This window comes from Seriola dumerili, unplaced genomic scaffold, assembly GCF_002260705.1.
Source record: "Seriola dumerili isolate Sdu_G_001 unplaced genomic scaffold, Sdu_1.0 BDQW01000068.1, whole genome shotgun sequence".
Taxonomy (NCBI): domain Eukaryota; kingdom Metazoa; phylum Chordata; class Actinopteri; order Carangiformes; family Carangidae; genus Seriola; species Seriola dumerili.
This window is the reverse complement of record NW_019174323.1, coordinates 8,425,789-8,444,123: the sequence shown is the minus strand read 5'-3', so window position 1 is coordinate 8,444,123 and position 18,335 is coordinate 8,425,789. Positions and strand designations below refer to the sequence as shown.

Sequence of the window (18,335 nt, the reverse complement as noted above, 5' to 3'; positions counted from 1 at the left end):
TGCATGTACAGATTGTTTTTTTAATCAAATCATTTACTTTCAAACACTGCACTTTGTCCTGTAATAAAACTGACATTGAAATTAGTTGAAAATACAGTGTTTCATGATCTTCACATTAACCTCTAGTAACGTGGGCCCAGACAATGCATATGTATGTAACAGCTACCTTAACACACCCCAATACATAGTCTGCTAGTGTTACTTTCCAAAGCCTATAAAGCATTGCAATTATCAGTCACCCTAAAGTTTGATGGCGAGTGTGAGCCCATCTCCCACTGTGAGCATGCTGAGGCTGACACGAGTATCTTTGTGCAGCTTCTTGTTCAGCTTGTCAATGGCCACAGTATCTGCATCATCAGGAGATGGATTCAGCACCTTCCCACCCCACAGCACCTGCAGGAAAAATGTGTTTATAGGATTAGCTGCTTGGAAAATCCTACTACTAGAAGTCAAACTTAAATATTTGTCTTGGGTAAAGGCCTTACATTGTCGATAGCAATGATGCCTCCTTTTCTTAACAGCTGCAGAGACTTTTCATAGTAGTTGTCATAGTTAACTTTGTCTGCATCAATGAAGACAAAGTCAAATGTTCCAGCCTGGCCAGCAGCAAGGAGATCATCTGGAAAAAAAAAAAAAAAAAAAATTATACTTAAGATTGCATCATGTGCGAAAGCTGTTACCAAACATCTGTCTCCTGCCAATAAAAAGAATCCCCACTGCTAGAGGAGAAACACATTTGGAAAGACCCTCTAAGATTCTGAATGCAAATGGAGTAAAATAAGTTCACTTTAAATTATCCATCATTTTAACCCATTATCAAAGAAACTATAAAGATGCAGATTTTTTCCATTTTGATCATGTTGTAAACCTGAAATAGTATCAGTTTTACAGCTGCTGTGTCTCCACAAATGTGTGACAGCAGCTTTAGTGAAGTGACATTTTTTTTCTGAATATATTAATTTGATTTTTATGTCTTCATGCTGACAAAAGAATTAGTGATTTGAAAATATTATGGCCTCAAGGGGAAAGTATGTCAATGTCCAGTTTGAGAGCAGTGTTATGAATCCTTCACCACACTGTCTAACAGTAAAGCAAATGCAAAGGTTTTTCTGTGATGGATGGATGGATGGATGGATGGATGGATGGATGTTTTATTTATCTGAAGGGATATCCATGAAATCCAGCACTATACAAACAAGGGATAAAAACAAATAAAAACTACAAGATGGACAGATCACTCAGGAGGTAAGAAAAAAGTGCAGTTTCTCATGTGATATAGGCTGATGTGGTCAAACAATGTGGATAAACAGAGAACAGTTCAAATTTTAAATAGGTAAAATATAAACTCTATGTATATGAAGTATATAGACACCATAATGTAATTAATGACTGATGTAAGATTTAAGATCTGAGACTAAAGGTATGAGCAAGTAGTGTAAACAGTATACACAATAAACAGGTGGTAAATTTTATACATAGCGTTTGTTTAAACATATTTATTCAATTTTTGATATTAAATACTCTGAATTATATTAATTAAATTATTAGTAATAAATTGGTAGGTATACTAGCATTTCTGTATGCTGATTAATAAAGTGAAATAAATAAAATAAAACATGATATAATCTCGAAGATTTATACACCTGACGTCACCAAATGTCATCACGCTCACTCCGCCTTTTAGCATTTCATTCAGTGGAAAAAAAATGTTGGGGACTGGGGGTTATGACTCCCCTGATTAAGACTTGGACCCGCCAAACAGGGGTAAAAACAACGAGCCCGGGGTTGAAACATTTATATATCCTTCTTACCTGTAATTGTAAATGTTAAAATATATTTCCCATGTTCATGCCTTGAAAAATCTTGTTGTACGATTTCAGCTACCCCTAACGTGGACCATACCATTTCTTAACCTTTACTCCAGGTGAACGTCTCATCTGCCTACCTCACTCCACGGATGTATTGGTAGAGCTTCCACACCTGACTCAATCAATTCTCTGCAGCTGTGCGTCGCCCGGACATTGTTGGTAAATATAAGTAGCAGTTGCAAACTATCAGTCTTGTTTAATACACTTTACTTTCTTATTTTCAGAGTTTCTGATTTGGATTGTGTCAAGTATCTACGGATGAATGCTAATGTTAGCTAGTTTCTAACTTTTGCCTGAAGTTACAGTTTTGTTACCTAATGTTAGCTAGCTGATTGCGCACCCTTTAATTTTCAGCGTTGGCCTGGCGTTTCATTACCAATATAAAATGTATAAATTATCGTATTTTAGCAAACACTGGCGCTAAGTCACGAGCAGTAAGACAATTAAGGATTCGCTGTTGTAGAGATACGTTTTGACATCAATATAGAGTTTATTATTTCATTTTAATGTGTTTTGTGTCTCTGGTGGTTTATTTTACCTTTTTGACATCAGCTTTTATAAGACGCACCCCCTTTTCACTCAGGGATTCAGGAGTTTTTAATGGTTGGTTTAAAATATTAAAATCTACGTGTGCTGAAGGCTAAATAATTGTATTACCTGTGATAGAAAGTAATTGAGTACATTTACTCTTAGCTAATGCACTTCAGTACAATTTTGAGGTACTTGTATGTTATTTGAGTATTTCCATTTTATGCTACTTTATACTTCCACTTCACTACATGTCAAAGGGAAATGTTGTACCTTCTACTCCACTACATTTGTTTGACAGTATTAGTTATACAAGCAAGATACTGTAAGGACTGTAACACTTCATTTCACTGACGTACATGTCTGCACTGTACTGGGTTCCCTTTCGCCTCCGAGAAGAAGTTGAGTTGATGTCATTGTGTAATTCACACTCACACCAAAATACTAACATACCTTCTTTGTGTATTCAACTGATTCAGAAAGAATTCACCCATACATTTTTACAGACGTCGAGGGATAAAGCAAAGAGCAGCAAATGGATCTCTATGGAGAGAAAACCAGAATCCAGGTATTAACCCAAACCTTACACACCTTATGTTACATCTTGGTTAAAACCACAAGGTCTGTTGTGTTATTTAACAACATGGCTTATCTGAATGGCTTTAGCTCAGAGGCAACTGGGTTTTGAGTTGGTAATTAAGGAAACCGATTTCAGCTTCAACATTTTATTAATTTAAGTAAAAGTACAAAAGTACTGGACTGTCCTATATTGAGAGGTGTTTCTAATGTTTTGCCAGTACATCACCTCACATAGTTGAATTAACACCTCTCTGAAAGGTATTAAAAATGACCTTCATAAGCTTCATAAAGGAAGAATATTTGGTAGAGCTGTTGTACTGGATTGCATTACATTGTAGAAGTGTACAAATTGGCCAGGGAACTGGAGAAAGCAGCTCATCTGCATAAATTGCTGACAAACTGATCGCATGTCCTTGCTGGTACAACTTGTGCTGGTGCATTTATCAGTACATGGTTGCTATGAATTGGCCTCTTAAGTTTGTCATATTATCAGTAATAATCTTTCTGATATCAAAATTAATTGAGATAAGAACATACTTGGTAAAAGAGTTAAACTTTTAGAAATGAATACAGATCTGAGCTGTAGAAACCTGAATTCTATTAACTCAAAAACCTCAGTTAAACCTCTGATACAGTGACCTCTTGTGGTCTTTAGATGATATCAACAGGACACAGAAATTGGGTTAGACTGGTTAAAGTTCATAAACCTTAACCCTCTAGCTAAGGCAATGGCAGAGCAACAGCCCCAGAGAGATAAGAGCAGTCGTGGATGTGAAATGCCTTTAATCCCACGAGATGTATTATTTCAGGAAAATTAAGGCACAAGCCTCTTGGAAGACTCTTAACTTTTTCATTAGGAAATTGTAAACCTCCTGTCAAATTAAGAACAGTGAGTTAAGAAAACAGATGTATTACTGTACCTAGAGTCTTCACTGCAGGCTGTAAGCGTAGATCAATTTTTTGCTCGACTCCAGCCTGTTGGAATAAAAGAAAGATACAAGAATATTTTAAAAAGATTTAATTTTATTGATTATTGTGTTAGTGATACAAAAGATAATTTTGTGATGGAACATATTAGGCTTTGTGAATATTTTGTTTATCAGTTTATCTGGTTAAGAAAGTGTAATTGCTCTTTTTATTCTCTTATGTACAGTTATTGTTACAGACTCTCTCTCCACCTCCTTAGACTTGTATTTGAGTCTAATTCATCTCCCAAAAAAGAGACAAACGCACAACAGAGTTAAAGATGAATTTGACTGATAGCATTATTTTAATTTATTATTTTTTTTTTTTAATTTTCTGTAGATATTGCAATGATATTGTTATTGTGAAATCTCTTGGCCACGATAAATGTGTAGTGAAAATCTGATATTGTGACAGCCCTAGTCAGAATAATTGATTAATTTGGATTGGTAATTGTTTTGTGGCTTGCCGCATCCTTTGGCAGTACAGTCGTTTTTTTATGACACAAAAGACTCAGACAGTGAAGTCTGCTCCACATGCAGATGCACAAACTTGCATCAAACAGAACTCCAGAAGCACATCTATTACCTGTGGTGCATGAAAATCCTCTGCACTGATCATCACTTTGCAGTATGGGAATAATACAGCAGTATTATATCATCATGTATCATATTTCAAACCCCACAACATTAACAGTGTTGTCACAAATAATGAAACCTAAATGTGAGTTGTACCTCTTTCCAGAAGGGTTTTCCAATGTTGGTGTAATCTTCACTGACATCACATGCTACCACAATGCCATCGTCAGGCAAAGACAGTGCGATGTTTAGTGTGTTGTAACCTGTGTATACTCCTGCAAATGCAAATGAGAAGGCACTAAAGTCAACATGATGGACGACAATAGAAAGGGCAAAATGGACACTTTTAAAGTAACTTGGAATAAGATTGCGTTTTTACACAGGCAGTGGGTTTACAGGCACTTAACTAACTGGGTTGCTGTTGGCTTTTGGAAATAATCTGATTTCTTAAATATCAGGTATATAAAAAAACCTGTTTTATGTGGTTGTAGCAGAAGAATAGAGAAACCTGATTTCCCCAGTTAGATTACTTGTGGAGAAACCAGTTTCTTGGCCATAAAGACTTTGGGCAGGGAAAGTATTGCAGAGATAGCAGTGAAGTGATGCAAACTTATATTTGTTTGACAGTTTATGTGTCATTTCAACATTAAAAAATATAGTATGAGTAAAGGATGTTACTTCAGAACTAAATTATAAAACTGACAAAAACACCAGACCAAATGTAAAGTCATGGTAGTATAGTAGTATGGTAGTGTATGCTAAACATTACATAACTTATGAAATTTGAACTGTAAGGAAAAATGGTGCATTTTGCATCACTAATGCACTTATTGTAAAACATGTAAACTATGGTTCTAAATTAAGGTTGAGTAAAAGATTGTGGAGGACTGATGTGCACGCTGGACATGATGTTAAATCTAATACCCTTACCGATCTCTAATGCTTTCTTGGCTTGTATTAGTTTTGCCAGATTTGCCATGAACTGCGACTGCTCACAGGCAACCATCATGATGTTCCAGGAGTCTTCCATTGTCCTCTGAAAGCAACACATGGAAACCAGTTGCATCAATTTCACAAATTACACTGTGAAACTTGATTAGATCTCATGACAGATTTATTCCAGATACTAAGACATCCTTACCATTCTGAGTTTTGTCAGAACTGGATGCTCCCTCATGGAATGATTGAGGACGTACTGCATCAGTGGGTTGTCTTTTCCCTCGCAGTGACTTTTGGAGATGCTCATTGTGGAAGATTTCTTTTTCCCTGAGGATGAACATGAACAATGAAGCAAATTATATGGATCTTAAGAGCATAATGATGTCATGGGACTTACCATCCAGCTTATACATCTCCCAAGAAATTGAAGTCTGGTCTAGTTAATGTATTTTTTGGTTGAAGTAAGATAAAACTTGGAGGATCTCAGTGAGGAAATGCAATTATTGCACCAGCAGCAACAGATACAGATAAAGAAATGAATACTGGAAGTTGTGAGACAATATAGCTTGGTAGCTTGAGGGGTATAGAATCAGCCACATATCCATGTGACATCAGTGTCCTTACTTTAGTGGTTTGCATGTGCACCAGAAGATTCCAATATTCACCAGGTTGCAGCACTAGTGTTTGTACATATCACTTAAGGAACTCTGAACCTGATATTTTGTTTTGAATGTTTCGTAGTTTTGTAATTAACATTTTTAGGGTCAATAAATGCTGGAGGGGGACTTTGTACTGAGTGCCTCTGTACTAGTAAATCTGTGCAATTATGTAAACCCCAGTCAGTGTCTCTGGGCTATGGATCATACACACATACAGTCATGTGAATACAGTCAGTTACTTTTTTCTATTGATAATGCACAGGATTTAACAGCAAACTGCTGTGTTATGTAATCTAAACTGATATGTAATCTAAACTGATAAAGACTCAATTGTAGGTCACTTCTGGCAGCATTTATTTGTTTACATAAACCTCTGAAATTTGTTCAAAATCCTTAAAGCATCACTTGCATTGTTTTCTTAATTTATAAAACAACCAAATTGAAGTTCACAGTGCAAAGATGGGCACAATAAAGGCAGTATATTACTGTATCACACAGTCTAGGGGAGAATAATTATTGCCCAATTTCAATTGTTAAACTGTTTAAAAAAAAAAAATAAAAAAAAATCCAACGTGCTAGATTTCATACTACACTTAAAAAAACTGTTTACAAAAAAGAGTGAATTAACTGGTTTCCCCATGATCCAGACAACATAAGCCCAGATAGACACTGAAAATCGCTGTACTTTTGGGCTGGATTTCCACTTAAAGGCAGCTTTTTTTTTTTGGTATGACGCTACAAATGGTTTCACCGTTATCCTCCTCTCTGCAGGTCCTGTAATACCACCAGATCTACATTAAACCAGTATATTTGGAGTCCAAAAACTGCTCTCTCACTGCCCTCTACTGATGTAAGTCACCCTACACACACACACTGCTGCTGACAGGTTAACTAGGTGTCCTGGCGACAAAGCTTTACATCAAAGCCTTCGCTCTTACCAAAGAAATAACCGGCGACAAAAACGGCTCCCAGTGTGATGGATCCAACCAGTGCCTCTTTGGAAACATTACGAAAAGACATCACTTTAACGACAAGTGTGACCCCACACGATTATAGTGATCCCAGCTGAGGCACTTCCTTGTTGGCCGGGAACTAAACCGTAATACCGCGAGTAAAGGCGAAGCTCCGCGATTAGAGCAGTATGATCAGCATTGGAGACTTTCTGATGCGTTTACGTCAGTACAGTGTGAGTTTAAGAGTCTGGATACTACTATCATGTGACTGCCTTTGTGTTTAGCAGCGACACTTCGAGGAAAATGTAAAACAAGCAATACAGCTACTCCAAAATTACCATACACACGGAAAATGGGTCATGAAATACATACTTGATAAACCAAATGAACTGGACAGATTCTTCCAAAATATGAAAAATATGTTAACGAGCTAAGACCTGACTTCCGAAATGAAACCCACCTGTACCTATAAACCGTTTCACGACAAAACAACTCACCTCAAAGTTGCGTCTAGAGGATCGTCTGTTTGGTCTGAGAGCGACTGAGTGAATTCCTGCTTAAACCAACGTTAAAAAATTCGGTTAGTCAGTGAGGGTCATATGATCTGCTGCAGCTCTTATGATAGGACTATAAACGGACGCCCACTATAAGGACCCACTGCTCCGTGCAAAATGCATGTCACTTTTCATTAGAAGATGTCAGGAAATATAACAAATCAAGATGCAGTTTTTCATTCTTGCTGACTATGAAAAAGCGGCTGAACTGCTGGCTGCTAAAAAAAAAGAAAAAAAAAGGATGAAGCTAAGCTTCATAGCAGAGAATGTCGGAAACTAATCTGCAGGAGGGCGTTTAGGAACATTTCAGCAATCAATACATAAATCCTGACAACTGAGGTTCTGTGTGATTTTCGTTTAATCAACATATCATATATCATCACAATTACATTCATTTATTTTGGTTTTAATTGTGAAGATCTATTAAACTGGAGTTTAGATTACAGAGGTGTGTGTGTGTGTGTGTGTGTGTGTGTGTGTGTGTGTGTGTGTGTGTCTGTGTTTTGTCCTAGGCTACATCTGGGGACAAATTTCAGACTAAAGATAAGTTAATTGGACACTGCTTGTTCATCTAGGGACAAAAGCAGTGTTCCCAATAGGGAGAGAGCATATTCACGGTTCAGTGGTTAAGGTTTGGCTTATGTTGGGGTTAGGCAAGTAATGGTCCCCAAAGGTGACTTATAACAACGTGTGTGCTGCTGAATGATTTCTATCTCAGACTGGTATCATTACTCAGGATGCAACGCTTTGTTTGAAAATATGCTGATTAGCTGCAACAGTAAAACTGGCAACTGGTTTTAATGTTGTGTCTGATCAGTGTACTTACAGTTAAAAATGTAGGCTATATAAATAGTTCCCGTGTGCTAAGATGAAGCTGCTGTGAGATACAACATGTAGCAGACTTTGCCAAAAATGTCAGTCAAGTGAGAGACGGAAGACCCTGCCGAATGGACGGATATAAAATATTTGTTTGTGGTGTCAAAAATGTTGGAAGTTACAATAAGTTAAAATGTCCCTTTATATATTTATATAACTTCTATAAATTTCTCCTCTGCATGTTTCACTTATTATTGTTATCACTTTATTTACTACAAGTAGCTAAACTATAACTAATATGTACTTATATTTCTGCCACCATATTATGTAATTTATGTAACTTCCCAATAATACTCATAGTACATATTACAATACAATGCACTACTCATTCTGTTCAAACTATTACTACTGTTATTGATTGTGCTGGATCCCCTATTAGGTATATCAGACATGCAGTGTTGTATTATATGTAATTCAGCTCAGTCCTTTTATTTCCAATACAGCTAGTGCAAAAATACACTGAACAAAGATTGAAATGCAACACTTTTGTTTTTGCTCCCATTTATCAGGCATTGACATTTTAGATTAGAAATTCTTTGATTGTGCAAATAAACTGTTGCAGCAGCTGTCCAGGAGGCTTGTCTCAGACGATCTTACAGGTGAGGGAGCCAGATGTGGAGGTCCCGGGTTGGCATGGTTACATGTGGTCTGCGGTTGTTAGGCTGGTCGGATGTACTGCCTAATTTTCAGAAATGACATTGGAGACACCTTATTGTAGTGAAATGACTATTCATTTCACAGGCAACACCTCTGGTGGACTGGTGGACATTCTGCATGTCATTGCACTCTCCCTCAAAACGTGTATCATCTGTGGCATTGTGTTGTGTGATAAAACTGGGCATTTTAAAGTTGCCTTTTATTGTGACCAGCCCAATGCACACCTGTGCAATAAATATGGTTTGTAATCAACATCTTGATATGCCACACTTGTCAGGCGGATAGATTATCTTTGCAAAGGAGAGATGCTCACTATCAAGGATTTAAACACATTTGTGATCAAAATTTTAGAGAAATATGGCCTCTGTGTGTATAGAAGAAATCTTAGATCTTTTATTTCAACTCAACAACAAAATTAGAAAGCAAAAAAACTAAAGTGCAATGTTCAATATAGCAATCAATACAGCAATCACTCAAGCTACCCCTTTTCCCCTCTTTTCCCTCGTCCTCTTTCCTTTGTCCTGTGCACAGGCATGAATGCCTCTTGTTGCTGATTGGCTGGAATAGTGTTGTGTCTGGGTCGAAGCCAATGTGTTTCTTGCCCATTTACAGAACCAAGGCTTTGTAGGAACACTGGATTTTTTTGGGTACACAAACAGAACGGACAGCTAGTGGACCATTAAGAAATATTCACTGAATTTGACAAGAAGTATTTTGGATTAGAATCACTCACTTCACCTTTCAACTGACAGGAAACCAAACTGATTTTAATAACAAGAACGTGTAAAATAGATAACCTTCATTGTATCTTTATATAGTATGAAAAGTATCTAGGATTAGAGAAGAACCGTTGTCATATATCAGGAATGGATCATATGGAGGATCTTTTAATCAAAAAAGAATAAGCACAATAAAAAAAAAAAAAAGAAAAAAAAAAGACATGTAATATATGCATTCATACAGAGAGGGGCAGTGTTGTCATGGTAATGAAGCTCACCTATACTGATGCTAGACATTTTTGTTTTGTCTGGAGTAATTAATACTGATGAATTGGAGAAAATAGTTTGGTTTTTGGTGCAAGCGTTCAGTGTATGGGTGACAAATATGTACAAGCCCTCGCCTGATAAGTTCATATCACAGAACAAACTGTTTTGAGTCCAGTATCAGGGTGGAGAAAAAGCAGCATGACACCAAGCTCCCTGTAAATTAGAGACCATGTGATTGGGTGACACCTTCTGTGTGTTGATCTGTTGCTGGCATGAATGCGTCGTGATCACATTATATGTAACTACAGTGCTGGGATAAGTCAGTGAAACACTGAACTTTTCTCTTATGTTTTTAATTTAATTCAGGTTTAAGGGTAAAATCTTGACACACAAAAAATAATACTTTTAGATATTTTATGCATATTATGATGATTATTTGACAAACAAAACATAACAACAGAACTGCTAAAATTGTAGCGAAGTATAAACTTGGTGTGGCTGCAGACCCAATGACAAAGCAGAATTAGATGTTTATTTGTGCTAGACAAACAATATTGCCATATATTAGTCATAAGAAATGGTATTCTGAGTGGTGAAGAAATGTCAAACCCCTGACTTGCAGACAAACATTCCTTAAAATGCATAATCATCTTAAAACTTTTGGAACCACATAAATCTCTTAAATGAATGCCTCAAACTTCCTATAATTTGCATAATTAGAGGTCAATCTACCTAAACAAACTTTAAATGATCAAAATATTTAATCATTATAATTAGAGCAGACAGAACAGCATTAATAAATCTATACTTTGTTATACCTTTTTAAATGTATGCCATTCATATTTCACCTTAATCCTGCTATAAAAAGTTTAAAGGCTTTAATTAAATGTATAACACAGAGGGTTTCCAGTGCAGGTAAAGTACTGTAGCAGAAACAACCTCAGTCTCTGTTGGGTTAATGTACTTTTATACTTTATTTTCTTACCTTCAATGTAGTGAATATAGGAATACACATATAGAAATGTCCACTAGAGGGGATTAATGAGCATCAACATGACTCTCTTTTTGAGTACTGCTTAACAAAGATCAGTAGTTTACAGAAATATTTCTGAGCAATGACATAGAAACTGTATCAGAACAATGGCAACAATTCCAGTGCATGTGAGGGCCAGTTGTTCCTGTTTGCAAATAAAAGTGTGCAGGGAATAGTGTCTGTTCTCACAGAGAACAAGATTTGGACAAATGGCTGTTTTCTAAATTACACCTCCCTTCACCTGCTCTACCTGGTGGATAACTTGCTCACTGATGCTCCGTCTGCTCACCGATCTTCAGGTTCCCAGGCAGCCCTGGCTGCTTGCCTGCTGCTGCCGGTTACTGACAGAGTCTGGACAGCAGGGGAGGACAGAGTATTCCTCCAGGGGGCTGGGACACTTACAGCTGGGCTTGTGAGGTGTGGGGCTTGCCTCGGGGTAAGCCTCTTGTGTGAGTAAACACCATAATAATCCAGCAGAGAGACACACTCCCTGGGTCGGGGAATTTTCTGGTATGCCAGGACAATGTCTGACTCTGTGTCTGATGATTGAATTTTATAGGCCGGCTTGACTCAAGTCTACTGTCTGTGAGAAGAAGTTTTTTATGGTGTCCCACACTGAGATGATTAATGTTCTCTGAAATGTGTAGGCCCTCTTTGTATATGATGAGTCAGTTTTTATCACAGATTATAGGAAACTTTATGAGCATTTCAAAGCAATTGTTGAGATTCAAGTGACCCACTGTATCAATCATTTTATTACTTGGCAAACACGCCCTACAAATTTTAAACGAGAGCTGAACTCTGCCCGTCAGACTTTTCTGCTCTCCTAGACAATGACATGTCATGTAAGTCTGCTCCTCTCAACTCTCGAATTTGACTTTGGCAGCAGTCTTTCTCTTTGACTGACAGATGAGCGAGCGATACGACTCCATCAAAAAGTGCAGCCTGACAGTTTGATTTGACAGCCCTCTTCAAACCAAATATACTCCTTGTTCCTGGCACTACATCAACTTGACAAGAAGAAAAGTGGTAAAAAAAAAAAGAAAAAAGGAAGATATCTATGCAGAATAACAGGACAAATGTGCATATATGCAAAGTGTTAGCCAGTAATTCTTCCCATCATGCTTTTATCTTTTTCAGGCTGCTATGCAACACTTATGCCTGTCAGACAAATAATTGTACCGGTATAAAATGTCAACAATAACAAACAATTTGCCTGATAATCAGACTGAATTGCCATTTTAGTTTCACTTCATTTGCTGAGCCTGACATCATGTTCACATTAGCCGATTTTAGGGGAGGGGAGTACATTTTGTCATATTTTGTGTCTCATGTCCGCCCAGTGTCATTCTCTGTAAAGCAGAAGCTGCGGTTGTAATTGCTAATAGCAGTTACCTTGTGTTTTTCAAGATGATGCAGATTTGTGAGTTGTTAATGTTTTAGGTCCACTAATACATCCTGTAAAGCTCCATTCTTGTTTAAGCCTACAAAGTTTTGATTGGTCAATTGCTTCTTCAACCATTGAAGACGGCCATCAGCAATGTATTTGAGCACATTGGAAATGTGTGAAGCTATTCAGAGTAGCAATTGGTCAATTAATGAATCAGCCATCGACAGAAAATCAATCATCAACTATTTGGATATTCAATTTATAAGCAAACGTGGCAAAGATATCTTGGTTGTGAATATTTTCTGGTTTTCTTTGTCCTCTATGGCAGTAAACTGACTATCTTGGGGCTTTGGTCATTTTGATATATTAATTTGGAATGTACCAACTTGTTTATTGGAATTCGATTAATCAACACAATAAATGATAGATTACTTGACAATTAAAATAATAATTTGTTAACTTTATTATCAACATTTTGTCCACGAATAAATTAGCCTCAATATTTAGATAAAAAAAGATTCAAAACAACTTAACTTAAATATATAGACTATATATAGGACTTTGTTATCGTGATGCATGATAGTGCTAGATATTAATGTACATACCAAAGAACTTTTAAAACCTAAGGCCTATGGGTAAACATGACCCTCTATAGCCATTAAACAACACCTTTTGTCAATTATTCATCAATATGAAATGTTTTCTGCCATTAGCAGGGAACCTACATGTAGTTGCGATCAAATCACTAAATATTCTTGTACTTGCGCTGTCATCACTCGAGTGTGTAGGTCCTCATCATTGTGATATGCCTACACTCTGCTCTCCCATTTAGCTAATAAAACGCATAGACCTAAATGATTCATGGCAACCATTTACATAATTCATAATTAAATCATAACCCGATGGCTTGGAATTTATTAATAGTGAAAATGCATGTGCCGCCATCGTGATATACTAATTAATATCTTTAGTTATCATTGGCACATTGCTCACTCGGCTGGGGTCTGGTTATCGGGCAGGAATAATGCAATGCAACAACAAATTATCTATGCATTTAAGTGGGGATTTCTTGGAGTGATGGCCACAATATGCATTTGCCTTAAGAACTTAATGGGGAATCTGTTTTATCGGAGATGTCACATGTTCTGGCTAATCATTTTGAACACTGTAAAGATTAGGGCTAATGCATTTCCCTCCTTTAGCTCCAGCGTATGACTGCAGGGCGTCTCTAATCGCAATGTACACTTTTCCCACAGTCCACGAAAACATATGCCACACACGCTCTCAGTAACACACTTTATCTGTAGACAAAGGAAAGAGAACTGAAAACAGCATCCCTCTTAAAGCAGATAGATTTCTTGATTAATCACTAAAGTGCTTGTTGTGCTGGAATGTCAAGTCAAGTAACTGACATGAAATTAATCAACACCAATTTTTAATATTAATTAATTGTCTGTTATTTTTCATGCAAAAATACCAAGCACTTGCTGGTTCACACCAGCTGCGAAACCTGTCAACACGTTGACATTCCAACCTATAAGTACTAAGTAGCCATTATTACATTGTTAGATAAATACTCAGTATTCATGAGTCGGACCACACTCATCTTCGATCTCGGCCTTCATTTTGATCTCAACTACACACCTGTGACGTTTTGTGTCTTCATCTTGCAAAAAATCTGACAAAAATCTGTCCACCGGCAGACCTCAAGTTGGTTGCATTGCAGCCTGTAACAACAATAGATTGCCTGTGTTTTGTAAAAAAACAGGAGGCTGATATGACCTCATAATGTTATCCCGCTGCTTTCAAAAACACTCAGGTCAGGCTAATGAACTCATGTCACCAAGCACCTTTCCCCCTTCTCTTTATGAGCTCAATGTATTCTTAGTTTAGACAGTTAATTCAGAACTGAGCATCCACTAACTCTCCCCACCAGTGGACAAACAAAGGGGTCCTCTTCACTAATGGTCCCTGAGGCTTCACCACTATCTATTGATCTGCTGTCACCCAATTTCTCCGTGACTTATGCCCTGCTTAATTCCCATTACTGTGCACACTGAAGCCTTATCAGGGAGAACAATAGGCTTGTTGTCACTGAGGGCAAAAATATGAGCAGGCCTGTGACAGTGTGAGCGCAAACTCATGACTTCAGCTCCTGGAGCCCTCTCAGTGACCTCTACGCTCATGTAGGCCAGTTTGAAGCCCGGCGTTAGAATACTAAACTCAGTCCGGACCGTTTGCAGATGAATCAGAAAATTGGATCTCGCTTGTTTCATAAAAAGGAGCCCCAAAAAACAGAGGGCCGGCTCCTTTGCCATAAAACTGTCGCCGTGATATGTCACTAGCAATGATGATTCTCAGTTCCTGCATGCCCCCTCTCCAGCTCCTCCATCCGCTAGCTGCTATCTCTTCCTTTCAATTATGTTTCTTTGCTCTTTTAGACAAAGAGTAATAAAGCTATAAATCGTGTATCCAGCAGAAGGTATGGACATTCTGTCTCTGAACTGCTGTTGAAACTGCCATAAACCACCCACAAAGTCAAAGATAAGGATTTACAGTTATTTAACATCATCCTTGTCCCCTAAATCACACTGATAAGAGAATTAAGTGATGGCTATAGGTTCTTTGTCCTCTAGCTATTGATTTTTTTTTTAACAGAGAGGACCAGTGCAATGTTTTTATTGAGCATCCTATTTGCTTGAAGCTTAAGAGTGGAAATCGCACTATTTGGATTTGTTTTATTGAACTACAGAATCTGCACCCTGAATTAATTTATTTGATAACCGAGCCGCCGCCTTGTTTAATTTCCATTCACGGTGGAAATATTTTTGAACATAGAGTCAAAAAACATGACCAAGATGTTGCTAATAGAACTCTGCTGTATTGGAGGCAGAACGTTTGCCAAGCAGAGATAAACAACCTCCTTGAAAACCCAATGGAGCAATTTATATAGTTGAGTTATTTATATAGTTAAGGACAATTCAGTCTTTATACCAATTGTTTTTTGGTAGGGTACAATTATTACGCCCTTCAGGCACAAGGACTGAGTATGCTGAAATTAACCAGTCTAAATAGGAATGATTGTTCCTTTTTGGCCTCTCCAGACAAAACACATGACTAGATTTACAGGAAGACATCCATCTATAATAGTAATTGGTATTAATATCAAATGCAGCAAATAATCTGCTTGTTAAAGCGTCCATTGTCTCACCAACCCTGGAGTATATGTCCCTCCTAGTGCATAATGTCCCAGTTTGAACAAAGACGTGTTTAGCTTAGCGGAAGTGAGGCACTCGTTTCAGCATGAAAACACAGTGCCTTCGAGTCGTCGAAGCTGTAGCCGTTCACATTTAATGATTCAAGTTCACGACCCCGAAGCTATGATAAATGTCAAGCGCAACAACATCCCGCTAACTAGACATGCCACTGCCAACCAATCATCTTGTTATTGACTGAGAAAGCATAAGGCGCTGTAATGTGACTCTAAATGCTACGTTACAGTGTATCTAAGTGTGTAACCATGTGGGCCGGTTATTCAGCCTGATTGTTCAGGCTCCGAGCGCCACTGTCAGTTTCTACTCCGAATCACACGACGGGCGTTAAGGCAGTTCTCCGATTATGTGTCAGTACTTTCATTAATCATGGAAATATCAGGGTGGAAGAACAGCTATTCATTTTGAAATGAGCTGTAGTCTGTAGGTTTTGGAAGAGTTTTCTGATCCCGAGTCGTCGGAGTCATGTACAGCAGTTGTTCCCAACCTTTTTTGTCTGACGTGCCCCGCCAGGCCCGTCAGATGAGCTAAAGTACTGCTCATCATGTTCCAAATGTGTTCATTTGAATGGATTTTAAACTGGAGGATTAGTAGGCTATATTTTTCATTTCAGTTTGTGTTTGTACTACTAGATGTTTCAACATTTTATCCATCACTGTGAAATATCTACATTGATTTCTCTGCTCACTTGCTTACTATAGTTTTCACACACTTGCAGCACAGTTACATTTTGCAGTGTTCAGATGTTACAACTGACTCAGGTTGGCGGGAAGTGTTTTCTGCAATAGGCCCATCATAGCTGGTGGCGTATTGCTTATTGTGGGATGAAATATACTGAATATCAGCAGTTTGTAAAGCCTATTTGTGTTTTATACAAATATATGGATGTATTTTTTTTAATCAGTTAGCTGAGCTCCTCCATAATATTTCCACATACCCCGTGGCAACTGCAGAAGTACCCAATGAACATACTGGGATCTTTCAGCTGATCTGAAAACATGAAAAATGATTCAAAACTAAAAATACAAGGCTTTGAATAGTGCTCAGATGTTGTAGTTAGTGGCATTTGGCATTGTTTTAGATATTCAGGACCATCAGATTTATTGAAAAAAGAAAAGATGGATGGATTAGTTATTACAAATATTGGTTAGTTGCAGCCATAGTTAGTTTTCACACACTGTGACAATATGCATCCTTAAACGAGCTCAAAGTTTAGTTTAAAAACTTATGTTTTTCAAACATTGAATATTCATGATTTAAAAAAAGCAGCAATCAAAGTTTAATTATTCAAAAACCTCCATAGTTGTTATTTTAACATTCAGTATCCAACCTGCTTCATCATGACTGTGTGGGTGTAATTTGATCAGATTTGATTGACAGTGGCCTCACACCAGGGGCAAACTAACAATGTTTCTAAATCCTGATTGATGTATGAAAGTTAATGAAATAAACTTTTCCCCTCTGAGCGTCAGACAAAAAAATAAATACAGAAATCTTTCAAAGTTACCAGAACTGTGCAAACTATGGCACAAAATTATATGTTCATAGGACACTTTTGATCATAATAAGAAACGAATGGTGGAATTTATGGTTTCAGGACCTTTAATAGCAGAAAAAAGTTTTTGCAGAAACACGTGGATCAGGACGTTGTGTCACCAGCCACCTTTACTATGACCTCAATGTACTCTTAGTTTAGAGTTACAGTTAATTATGCTAATTATGTCTTGGTCAAGGAAACATCAGCCTGCCACATACATCTCTATTTATTCTGTCTGTCATTAAGCGACAATATATTCTTCTCTAAGCTCTCAGCCTCCAACAGCTGTTAACTTGTTTTAGAAATAACATTGTTCATACAGCTTTGTTGAAAGCTGTTAATTTTGCCCGGGTGTCATCTCCTTTAGCTTGGCCTTGGATTGATGTGATGACAGCAATTAATGGATTTAATCCTCTGTGTTAAAATAGCCCCGTGTGCGTCAATGCCTGTTCCTCATATCTTTCACGTAAGAAAAGAGTGGTGACATTAAGGCCTAAGTTGTTGATGAACTTGTCGTTAATAACTGAGTTTAAAGTTTGATAAAAGAAAATCTTAGACTTCACGAGAAACTAGGGCTCTGTGAAAAAATAAATCAGAATCAGAATCTCTGCGTTAGTGAGAATATTTTTTGATAGAGATGTGCCTTACAACACGGTAAAAGAACGTAAATTAGACATAAAATCACTGATGTTTAAAACAGTGGGCTGTGACCTGCTGCTATGCATTACAAACAAAACTCTTCACAAGTAAATAAAAGTTTCCTTTTTTTTTTTAATATTATAATTGGCATCTGATTAGTTTTTGAATCTTGTGAAATGATAATATGCTATAGTCTTATGATAGTGATCCTGTTCCAGTTAAAATCAATAGGTAAAAGTTTGTTATATAAGAATAATATCAACCAATCCTTTGACTGACCCCCCCCCTCGTGATGGGAGGTATTTATGATAGTTTAGAGCTGCT

At 37.3% G+C, this 18,335-nt stretch overlaps 1 protein-coding gene across 2 annotated transcripts; it reads right to left on the bottom strand.

Moving 5' to 3' along the window:
- Nucleotides 1–7,671, bottom strand: comtd1 (catechol-O-methyltransferase domain containing 1). 2 transcript variants are annotated; one of them, XM_022742716.1, is made up of 7 exons: nt 7,565–7,671; nt 5,658–5,782; nt 5,447–5,552; nt 4,673–4,791; nt 3,896–3,950; nt 486–619; nt 1–393 (listed from the first exon to the last, which is right to left on the bottom strand). In XM_022742716.1, the coding sequence occupies exons 2-7, from the start codon at nt 5,760–5,762 to the stop codon at nt 241–243; spliced, it is 672 nt and encodes a 223-aa protein (XP_022598437.1). In that variant the 5' UTR covers nt 5,763–5,782; nt 7,565–7,671; the 3' UTR covers nt 1–240. The 2 variants fall into 2 exon arrangements, with proteins under 2 accessions (XP_022598437.1, XP_022598436.1); XM_022742715.1 differs by lacking the exon at nt 7,565–7,671 and adding an exon at nt 7,053–7,197.
- Nucleotides 7,672–18,335: the final 10,664 nt, after the last annotated feature.